Source organism: Parambassis ranga, chromosome 22 (genome assembly GCF_900634625.1).
Source record: "Parambassis ranga chromosome 22, fParRan2.1, whole genome shotgun sequence".
Lineage (NCBI taxonomy): Eukaryota > Metazoa > Chordata > Actinopteri > Ambassidae > Parambassis > Parambassis ranga.
The window spans coordinates 7,873,912-7,885,111 of NC_041042.1; the positions used below are offsets into that span (position 1 = coordinate 7,873,912).

General features: G+C 40.3%; 2 protein-coding genes across 4 annotated transcripts; one reads left to right on the forward strand and one right to left on the reverse strand.

Annotated features, from left to right (window-relative positions):
• Positions 1-20: 20 nt before the first annotated feature.
• LOC114427978 (sushi domain-containing protein 4-like) lies at positions 21-5,429 on the forward strand. 3 transcript variants are annotated; one of them, XM_028396239.1, is made up of 12 exons: positions 21-210; positions 663-747; positions 831-972; positions 1,545-1,736; positions 1,843-2,034; positions 2,211-2,402; positions 2,618-2,812; positions 2,891-3,082; positions 3,176-3,370; positions 3,445-3,577; positions 3,681-4,075; positions 4,156-5,429. In XM_028396239.1, exons 3-12 carry the CDS (start codon positions 855-857, stop codon positions 4,179-4,181), a joined length of 1,830 nt encoding a protein of 609 aa, XP_028252040.1. In that variant the 5' UTR covers positions 21-210; positions 663-747; positions 831-854; the 3' UTR covers positions 4,182-5,429. The 3 variants fall into 3 exon arrangements, with proteins under 3 accessions (XP_028252040.1, XP_028252041.1, XP_028252039.1); XM_028396240.1 differs by having other exon boundaries at positions 663-743; XM_028396238.1 differs by lacking the exon at positions 663-747.
• A 100-nt stretch (positions 5,430-5,529) lies between these two features.
• Positions 5,530-9,616, reverse strand: LOC114427979 (sodium/bile acid cotransporter-like). Its single transcript, XM_028396241.1, has 6 exons — positions 9,399-9,616; positions 7,494-7,917; positions 7,135-7,339; positions 6,568-6,746; positions 5,943-6,142; positions 5,530-5,838 (listed from the first exon to the last, which is right to left on the reverse strand). Exons 2-6 carry the CDS (start codon positions 7,880-7,882, stop codon positions 5,780-5,782), a joined length of 1,032 nt encoding a protein of 343 aa, XP_028252042.1. The 5' UTR covers positions 7,883-7,917; positions 9,399-9,616; the 3' UTR covers positions 5,530-5,779.
• Between the last annotated feature and the right edge of the window lie 1,584 nt (positions 9,617-11,200).

Genomic DNA, 11,200 nt, shown 5'->3' on the forward strand with positions numbered 1-11,200 from the left:
CAGCTGATGCTTCAATCAAAGTTGCTAGCTAGCGCAGCAGGTCAAGCTAGGACCTAGCCAGCGGTTAGCTGTGGTCGTACTGCTCGGCTCGTTGAATCATATCTTTGTGGTTTCCGCTGTTTGTTAAATGCCTTCGACATAGCGAAGATATTCATAAATGTCTACACAGTGAGGCAACGACGGTGGAGGTTTTAAGGCCGTGTTTTTGTGGTGAGTAACGTTAACCAAGGAGCCATTTCAATATCTAGCTAGCGTTAACCACTTACAAAGGCTAATATTGATTACCCTTAAATATATAGCTAAACCTTATGATAAAAATCTGATTTCTGATGGAACAAACATTGCACATATGTAAGCCATTTATCATCATGATAATATGTTCGGCGAGTTAACGTGACACTGTTGGTTTGGGCCTTTTAATGCAATGTTAGCACAGTAAGCTATTAGCTAAGAAGGAAGCACCGAAAATGGGTGTGTAGCCCGTAAGACGAAACCATTCAGAACCAGCTGTATTTTAATAGCTACAGGTGTAATGTTAGGAAGGAATTACTTCGCTAGCACTAAAAATTAACGGCCTGAGGAAATGGATCGTTTCGTTGTATATATTTAACGCTATCTGTGCGCTTTACACATTTTTTCACATCTTTTCTTTATCCTCTCAGTCCTGTGTCAATGTAGCACTGTCCTATTATCACACCCATTTCGCTGGCTGCTGTCCAGGCTCTGCAGTGTACCTGCGCCAGGCAGGTGCTAGCATACGGAGGCTATGGAGGATTGTCTTTTCATTATGTGTATGCTTTTGTAATGTTATGATTCTCCAATCATACCAGGTTGAGTTGACTCTGAGGGAGAAGATGTGCAATGGAATGATAGAGTCAACATCAAAAGCCTTTTGGGCTCAGACCTCAGCCACTAAACGGTCCTGCTTGTTGCTGCTGTTACTGACTGTAGTGCCCATTGTGCAAGGGTCAGGTAAGAGACCGAATCTTAAGGTTACACTTGAGCACAATCTAAAGCTTTGTGGGTTATGTTTGCATTATATTGTGATTATATTATATCTGATTGAATGTCAATGAATGCTGGCATAGCGAGTACAATGTCTTTTTTTTCTGCTACTTACCATTGTTTGCATTATGCTAGATTGTTCCTGCAGATGAATGTGCAACAACAATAATGCAGCCTGATATTGCCAAAATACTTTTGTTTACATATAAAGATTGCAATATATTTCATCTATTTAAAGAGCTTTAAATGTTTTTTGACCCCTTCTTGTCCAAAAGAGGAAAAATCTGTTTGTATTTCTAAAATCACATCACACCACAGGCGTTGGTGTTTCTGTACCAGATATGATGCTCATTTAGTATTTCTGTAATCTTTTCTGATCTATCACACCTAACATTGAGTTGTAGTATAGTGCACTTGTTATTATTAAATTATGTTATGTTATTATGCTAGGACGTCTGAGTGGTTACCGCAGATTATTTTGTGTTATTCAGGTTCAGACTGAGCAGCTTTATTGAATTTCTTCTTCCTTTTCTTCCAAGGATGTGTGAGGCCATACATGGTCCAGAACAGCTGGGTAAACCTCACAGAAACCAACAGGGGCTTGTTCCCTGTGGGCACAGTATTGCAGTACAGCTGTGACCCTGGTTACCTGCCAGATGGGCCTAGCATTCTCACCTGCACCACACTGGGCCGATGGTCCTCTGAACCTCCTCACTGTATACGGAGTGGTGGTAAGATATTCTGTCTGCTATTGTTTGTTTCTTATTTGTGTGGACCACCTACCATCTTTTTAAAGTTGTTCTTTTTTGTGAGTTGTGTTTTTCTTTCCTTCCACAGCATGTCTACCCCTCTCCAAACCTGAGAACGGAGGCTACACCTGCCACCCATCCCCATGTCGACTGTTTTCCCATGGCACTGTGATTGAGTTTTTCTGTAATGAAGGCTTCGCTCTCAGTGGAGACTATAACTACTTGACCTGTCAGGATGGAGAGTGGGATGGCCCTATGCAGATCAGTTGTGTAAGCCAAGGTTGGTCAGTTTTTTAAATTCAGAGCTGTCATACAAATAATGAAAAATGTGGATTCTATGTTGACTGTTGAGCCTGCATTAGCTTACATAGCTCTAACGAAACTAAACTAAGTTGATATTGGTTTTTTAATGTCTTTTATATATGAACTGTCTTTTTGCTCTTTGTCCTTTGTAAGGTTGTATAAGACCATCAATGGTGCAGCATGGCACAACTAATCTGACAGACACCAACAGAAGCTTATTCCCTGTGGGCACAGTACTACAGTACAGCTGTGACTCTGGTTACCTGCCAGCTGGACACAGCATCCTCACCTGTACTTTTCTGGGAGACTGGTCCTCTGAACCTCCACGCTGTATACGCAGTGATGGTAAGGGCATACCTCCTTGTATCTTATCTATCTCTTCCTGCCCTGTAGTAGAAAATATGTCACACATTTAAGAGTTAGAAAATCCACGGAAGCACACGAAGCAGAAATTATGTGTAATTAAAATTAATTGCACAGTCACATAGGATAAATTCTGTTGACTGCAATCCTTATTTTATTTTTTTGTAATAATTGTATTTCTTTCTTTTCATGGGCAGTATGTCAACCTCCATATCAACCAGAAAATGGAGGCTATACATGCCATCCTTCCCCATGCAGAAGACTTTCACATGGCACTGTGATCCAGTATTTTTGTGATGAAGGTTATATCCTGAAAGGAGACTATAAATTCCGCACCTGTCAGTATGGGAAATGGGACAACCTACTTCCTGTCAGCTGTGTCGTGGAGCAAGGTAGATGACGCGTTTTATTTATGAATAATTGCATTTTTCTCCTTGTTCCTCCTCATCTTATTTTCTGTTCTTTTTAAGGTTGTATACGACCCTCTATGGTCCAGCATGGCTCGGCTAATCTGACAGACACCAACAGGAGCTTTTTCCCAGTCGGCACAGTACTGCAGTACAGCTGTGAGCCTGGTTACCTGCTGGACGGTTCCAGCATCCTCACCTGCACCACTCTTGGAGACTGGTCTTATGAACCTCCACGTTGTATACGCAGTGATGGTAAAGACAGTTGAATTTAGGCTGTTCTTTTCTGTTGCTGGATCACTGGATTGTTTTGTATAATTACACCCATGATGTTTCTTTTATTTACAGTATGCCAGCCTCCCTATCAGCCAGAGAACGGAGGCTACACCTGCCACCCCTCCCCTTGCCAGAGACTTTCTCACGGCACTGTGATTGAATATTTCTGTGAGGAAGGTTATATTCTGAAGGGAGATTATAAATACATTACCTGTCAGTATGGGGAGTGGGACAGCCAAATGAAGCTTAGCTGCATTATGGAGCAAGGTAAAGATTCAGTGACACATTGGAACAGTAATTTCTGTACAGATAAATATGTTAACAGTTTATCTTTGTCACAGGCCGCAACCCAACTTTACCACTGGGGATGCCGGCCTTGTCCATAGTGGCAACCACAGCCAGCTCAGTGGCGCTCATTCTGCTGCTGGTGGTGCTGTTTGTACTTCTTCAGCCAAAACTCAAGTCCCTTCATCGGTGAGTCTGATACTGATTATGTCTATCTCAGTTCTGATAGCTTACAATTGAAGGCTAAGAAAATAAAAAACAATCACATTTTTAACTTATCGTCCACACCTAGACGTGATCAGGGTGTGACTGGGCAGCCTGTGTCCATCATGGTGGAGGGAGTCCAGGTGACTTTGCCCTCATATGAGGAGGCTGTGAGTGGTGGTGGATCTTCAACCTCAGCTCTCAGCTCTGAATCTCGGGTCCAGATAGTGCTGTCCGAGGGTCAACACAGCACAGCGCCAGAGGCTGGCCCCTCTAGGCCTTCTACCCTCAAACAGCAGCAGTCAGAGATGGCTGTGGTCCACCCTGTACCGCCATCCTCATCTTCCTCATCACCCTCATCCTCTACCTGGGCTCTGGAGCATGCAGGTGCTGCAGCTGGTGCCACATCCTCAAACAGAAGGCCGTCTGCAGGCAGCGACCAACACAGCCTGTCTCTAGACTCTGAGATGGACTACTCCGATGGTAAAGCTACTTTTATACACACCTCTACTTACACTAAGCCCTACTTTGTTATAATACAGGCTATGCTTTGTTGTCCACAGATATGCCATTACTGAAGGAAGCCTGAAACATTCTCCGTTATCTTTTCTTACCCTGAGACAACCAGCTTTACCACTGGCCTGCACTGCTGAGCAGGAAATTGAGAAGCCCATCAGCAGAGGCTGTGAGTGAAGCTGTGGGTCACAATATAAATCATCTGACCATCCTGAAGTCGATCAGAGAATGGATTCACATGTACATACATGCTTACATTTTTATAGGCTTTGATTCTATTAATCTAAAACAAAAAAGAAAGGGACAGGCACTCCTGAAGGTCTTAAAAGGTCAATGAAATAATTGACCGGTTTGTTTCAGCTGAATGGTTAAAGCTGCAAACTCATTTTGGAACTAATAACGTTACCCGTGTCTTGTGTATGGTCACTTTCCTTTAAGCACACACCCCACCATTTTATAAACACATTGGCAAAAGATGCATGAAGACCTGGTAACTAGATTGTTGTCCAAGTAAGGTATGCTCACAACAAAGATTTTTGTGATTTGAAAATATTAGTCATGACTCACATCGTTCTACCTGTCACTGAGTAAGGCTGCTTGTTCACCCAAGAGTTCACTTGGCTGAGTTTAAGGACCTGAATTCAACATATTACATCTCTCCAAACAGCTGCACACCCAAATAGATTTTCTTGTTCATACTCATACCCTTTTCCCCCAATGGCCTTAGCTTTCCACTTCTATGCACAGGTATCTATAATAAGTGAAATAAGTCATTTTAAAACTGAATGTCAGTAAAACGCCTCCACTGCTTAGTGATGTTATGTGTGGCTTCGTCAGACACATCAACAGAAAATATTATCTTCTTTATCGTAATTTATTCACGCTACTTGGGAGTTCCTGTTTTTTGTAAGTGTAAATGGGACATTTACAAAAAGTGTATTTAATTTATTTGTGCCCAGGACGCTGTTGATCAGCCATGGCTTCTTTTGATGCTTCCACAGCTCATGGAAACTGTAGGAAAAGTAGGTCTTTTCACTTCGCAGCTTCAGTTCAAATTCGACTGCAGGCACGTTGTATGTGACACTGTACAAGCAGTTGGAAAAACCCCAACACAAAAAAAGAGTAAGTGTACAGATTAGTGTAACGTCAGTGTTCACTTTGTTTGACTGTCCATTGAGGTTGTGTTTGGATTGAGGAAAGGATTGTTTTTTTCTTTTGTGAAGATGTTATTTTAATATGTGTAAAAAGATTTAAGTTAAGCTCACTCTGTATATATCTTATGATCATTTTTGATTATTAAATATTATTTGACATGTCAAAACTGCCTGCATCCTTTTTTCCATTAGCCTGTCAAACCAAAGCATTTTAATACTGTACACAGACTGCACACAATACTCTCAAAAAGGACACATGACACAAAATAATTTTAAAAAAAGATAATTGTTCTAATTACATTAAAAATGACATCTAAATTATAGATTTTTTTGTATACAAAATATAGATACAAAATGTCATTTTTCTTGCCATTACATGCACATTACATAAGCTTGATTAAATAAGGTATTAGTGGTTGCATAAACTTTCAGCAGGCAGTGCTGAATATTCAGATTAGCTGCATCCTTGTATGCAGAATTCATCCCTCTCCATTGTGGGTTGTCATCTGTGATGCTGTCATGGTTGTTGTTTCACCTCTTCTTTCTTAACATCAACACTCTCGTATATTTTTGCATCTGTGGGGGAAAAAAGGCCCACATTAGACTCGTTTGATCGGAGTGAGTGGCTGACCTCCCCCAGCTCCACTCCATAAAATCACACAGGCAGCTGTGACATTTACCCTCAGCTTGTGGTCGGACTGTTTGGTAACATCTGAAGCACAGGGCCAGGAGAAGGGCCTCAACACACTGAGCTGTGATGTATAACAGGGGGAAGAGAAACATGGGTCCAATGACCTCTAGAGGAAAGGCCACCTTTAGGATGGCAACACACAGCTGGATGTTTTGACATCCTGTTTCCATGGAGATAGTCCTGCAGCATCTATAAAATGGTGAGACATTTTTATTAGTTTTGCACATTACATTTTTCCAAATTGAAATAATATATCTGAAGCAGACAGTAACTTATTGCATGTGTACTGCAGCATTGATAGAGAAAAGTCTAGCTAATCTATATATTGGTGGGTAGGCCAATGCTTTAGTTATTTTCCAACCATTGCTATGTTAAACACTTTTAGTATTTGTTATTTTTCACCTGATCCAAAAGCGTAAACATCAAAATGCTTGATAGATTTATCTCTTTGCTCGTTAACTAAGCCCCATTACAAACCATGTCTGGTTGCTTCATTTTTCTATAAGCCAAATCCTAATAAAAAGCAATAGCTGTAATTTTGTATAATTCTTGGCGGCTGTTTTGTGAAATTTCTGTGCAGCTGTTGTCACAGCTGCTTATGATTGTTCACTTACTGTGGACTGAGTTTGCATATAACAGACATGACGTATCCAAGCATGAAGCCAATCAGTGGCATCAGTGCAGACACAGAGAGAACATCCGGCGTGAGGATCATCCACAACGTGTCTTTGACTACAACACCAGACAGGACGAAAACTATGATGCTGGAGATGCTCAGGATGGTGAGGCCAACCTGCCAAGTTAAGGAAAAAATGACAATGGTCAATTTATCTCTCCTACTTGTATCTCTGCATCATGCCTCTTATTTCCAAAAGCAGCAAACATCATATTGCAAGCATCGGGATCTGGTCCTGGTTAATTAGCGGTGAAAAAAAATTGCCTTCCTCTTTATGTAGACCTTTTTGTTTATTCTAACCTTATATATTATTATATAATATTACTATTATTATAAATACACCCACACACTTCTTTTCTCACAGAAGATACATGTTCATACATCACAGTGTAAAAGCAAACAGAACATCGATAAAATAAATGATGATCTATTTATTTAATTACTTGTGGAAAAATTAAAAACTTCTCTGCCATGATAAAGATGAGTTTGATCTCAGGAGACTCACTTTTGTGACCAGTTGTGAGTACTTTGGCTTATAGTGATTGATGATAATGCCCATAGCACAAGGCACCAAGGTGAATGCAAGTGCTTTGATGATGCCTAAGTAGGGTACAGCATTTTCAAGACCAGGGAAGCCTTGGCAGAGGATATACAGCAGCAAAGGCATCAGACCCAAGGCTGCAATGCTGGAGCAGGTGGTCATCACAATGCTGGCAGGGTTTCAAAGAAAAGAAGAGGACATACTATTAGACCGACTGAATGGAAAAGATATATACACACACATATATTCTGCTCATTGACAATCTGCAGTGTGGCAATCAGTTTTTCTGACACACAGGAATCCATACATCAATAAGGGTTTACCTGAGGTTCATGTCACCCTTCATGACCAGCGAAAAAATGTTTGATAAGCTTCCCCCTGGACAGCAGCCACAGATAAGCACAGTCACAGCCTTTATAGGTTCCATCTGCAGCATTTTGGCCAAAGCGAAAGCAGTGAGGGGCATGATGCCAAACTGGGCCAGCAGTGCAATGCCCACTCCTTTTGGCTTGAGAAAATGGGTTTTGATTTTGGAAATCTCCATCGTGCAGCCGAGGGATATCATAGTGATGAAGAGGATGGTGACGGTCAGGATGTTGATGGCTAGGTCCATGGATTGGTTAATGTCCAGGAATCCCATGCTTCCATTACCAATAACATTTCCCTCATTGTAGGCAGGTGTCATTCCCTCGTGGACTTCTGTCACATTCATTTTGGCTCTGTGTTTTGTTAAGTTGTTCCTTTCACCTGGTAGGCAAGCAAATGAAATGTATACATTTTGAAGCCATCATTATAGTATATGACGATTTATGCCACTTGCTTGTATTCAAACCCACCCTTTGCAGTGTACTCATTAAACCTAAATATACTAAGTGACAAATAAGTAAGTAAAATTGAACTTAAAATATCAGACCTAGATGTTTTTGAAGCATGATGTTTATGCAGTCATGCGTCCACCTGTGGTCATGTGAGTAATGGAATGTAAAGACATCTGAAATGTGGCTACAAAAAAACCCACTGCAGTCTTTAATGGTGCCCTCTGGCTAAAAGATGGAGTCTTTGCTCACATGCCTCTCTTGATTCCAATAGTGTACAGACAGCATCGCTCTGTTGTGTCTTGGGGGGCTAAACCCTCAATACAACGATCTGTATGATCTGATTCTTGCTTCTGTGCACAGAGTGGATAGCAGGAAACTCTTTAAAATTCGTACCATGTCCCACCCCAGGGGCTGTTACTTTACAAAGACTATGCCCAACACAAGTCAAAACAGTGACGCTGGATGCAAGCGGGCGGTAATCACATGAACAAGTGCGCATTCACATGATTTCTAAGAAATACAGCAGCAGCAGCCCCTCGACTATCATGCCCAAATAACACAACCTGCAGAAATACCCTTCCTCTTATCCCTCCATCTTGAGGTTCCAGAATGTTTTAGATGCACTTTATTGACAAGATATATGTAAGATGTAATGATTCACAAAGTTAACCAAGTGATGTAGCTGCCAGCAGCACTGTGGATTCATATTTATGGTACATCATATTAGAGACAAACACACACCCAAAGCAGCAAAGTTTAAAATTTAAATCCAGTAGTAGAGTCATTAAAGGCCAGCATTGACTTAACAGCCAATTATTTTTTCCGAAAATAGTTCAAATAACTATGTAGTATAATACTGTATACATCAATACAGTAATACAGTTGATTGTAAATCATTTGAAGAGTTTATGTAAATGCTCTATGCTCTCTGTGGCAGATTCGGCTGGTGTAATGTGTTCTTAAGGGATTTTGGAAAAAAAAGTACATTTCATCAGTAAATCCCTTAAAGAGATTAAGTTTAAGTTTTTTTTCTCAGTTATCTTCTATGTGGCTTGATGCAGCAGTAGATCCACACTATTGCACTGCATTCCAGTCAAAGTCAAAAAAGTCAAAGTCAGCCATATTGTCAACTCTGCTATATGTGCTGGACATACAGAGAATCGAAATTGCGTTACTCTTCACTCCGCAACATATAACATGTAACTAAGAACTAAAGATAAATATAAAGTGTAAAAAATGTACCTACAATGAGGCACACACAAAATACAAGGCACATAATGAAGGCATTCCAGGCTGACACGTTAAAAGAGTCACATAAAGATAAAATTACAGTTTTATTTTTACTATTTAAAAAACAATATATAAGTATATATATGGTATTTAGGCTGAAGGACAAAGACTCTGTCTTACCTTCATTTCAGGCCCACCAGCTGCAGCTTCAAACAGCGCTCACCCACACACTTGTTTCCATCTCGCCTCACATTCTTCCCTTTTCTCTCTGTTTGAACCCCCCTGTCCTCCCCTCTCTATCACATGGTCTCATGACAACATAGTATGTGTAAACACGCTGTGATTGAGTCCAGAGGAAAACATTTTTATCTGGAAAATCCTTACAGCACTATTATCATTGTCAGGTGCTGCACAGACTTCTTGTGAATCCAGAATTTAAGACAGTTACTGGAAGTTACCAAGATCCCCCCTTCTCCTCATTCCTCTTTTTTAGGGGCACTGTGGGAAACTTTGGCATAAAGAGAGACTTTATTCACTTGGCCTCACTTGTATGTGCAAACAACCCACTAATTAATATTATGCAACCCGGGAGAGAACGTTCCCGGAGACTGTGTGTCTTTTCAAAAGGGGGGCTTCATTGGCATGCTTTTGTGAGCAGTTGGCATCAGATTCCATAATGGAGAACTGTTGTTGCCTGTGTTGTAATCTATAAAGTGTGGTTGAGATTAGGTTAAAGTTTAAAGGGGCCACCTTTTAGAATTCCCATGCACCTCACGTGCTGCCAGTCAGTGGAATCTCTTACAGGAACAACAGCCTGACTTATGCTAACCCGCTTGCTGCATACACAGTGTTCCAAATTGCACTACAACCATACAGTGATTAGCTGGCAATGAAAGACGTGATAATGAAAAACATTTGTAACATTTGGTTTTAATATAGTGTTCACCACATTCTAAACTTTTTCCCATGAATGGAAAATCACAATACAAGCTGCTTGGACGGGTATGTTTGTCAATATTTTGCTAAATTTAATCTAAATTTTTAAAGAAACTCTAGTACCTAATACAACACACGTGCAATAATTTATATGTGCAATAATCCATCTGTACCATCTATACTGGTGTGCAATGTTTGTACATAATCCCGCTTATCTTTTATTTTTAGTGTACTATATTCTATTTTATTCTATGTCATTCTTGCTCTGACTATCAGTGTTGTATTGCTGCTGGGACCTTACCAAAATGATTAATAAAGTATATTCTATTATATGTATATTCTATTCTAGTATTATGGCAAAAATGGCATTATATTTTATTCCTGTTAGCATATTATTAGCTCACAGATCTGTTAAATGGCGAGCAAATAAAAAAAAGTGAGTGACAACAGGGTGCATGTGGGTTTTTCAGTTCATTCCCCACATTGTGTCTTCTCACAAAATATGAAATAGGAGCATTTCAATAGGGTTATTTCAAAATGCTCAAGGCCTCTGTTTTATCTAGTTGTACCCAAATAAGACACAATGTTCCTGATATTAAAATATATCTTAGGATCATAAGCAGCGTATCTCACTGCAGAAGCTATTTAAAGGTCTTATGAAGGCAAAGGAGCAGCTATAGATGGTTGTTGGGGGAGGGCAGCCTGTGAGCTAGGCCACCATCTGCCTTCATAATCATATCCTGGAAGAAGAGCAAGAGCCACTACACCAGCAGGCTGCATCACACACAGTTTAATACCAATACTACACAAACATAATGTAATGTGAAAATATGTGGCATCACTGTAGAAGGCATGAGATGCAAATGATGTCAGATTAATGAACATGTGTTTATTTCTCTGTGAGCAATCACTATTATCAGGTAAAAGAAAACCACTGGTGCTCCTGACGCTGCTGTGCTTGCAACTTGTAAAAGATAATATTATTTTTATTTTATTTTGGTGGGCGCGTCCGCGCATGTGGACTTGTGGGAAGTGTAGTTAAAATT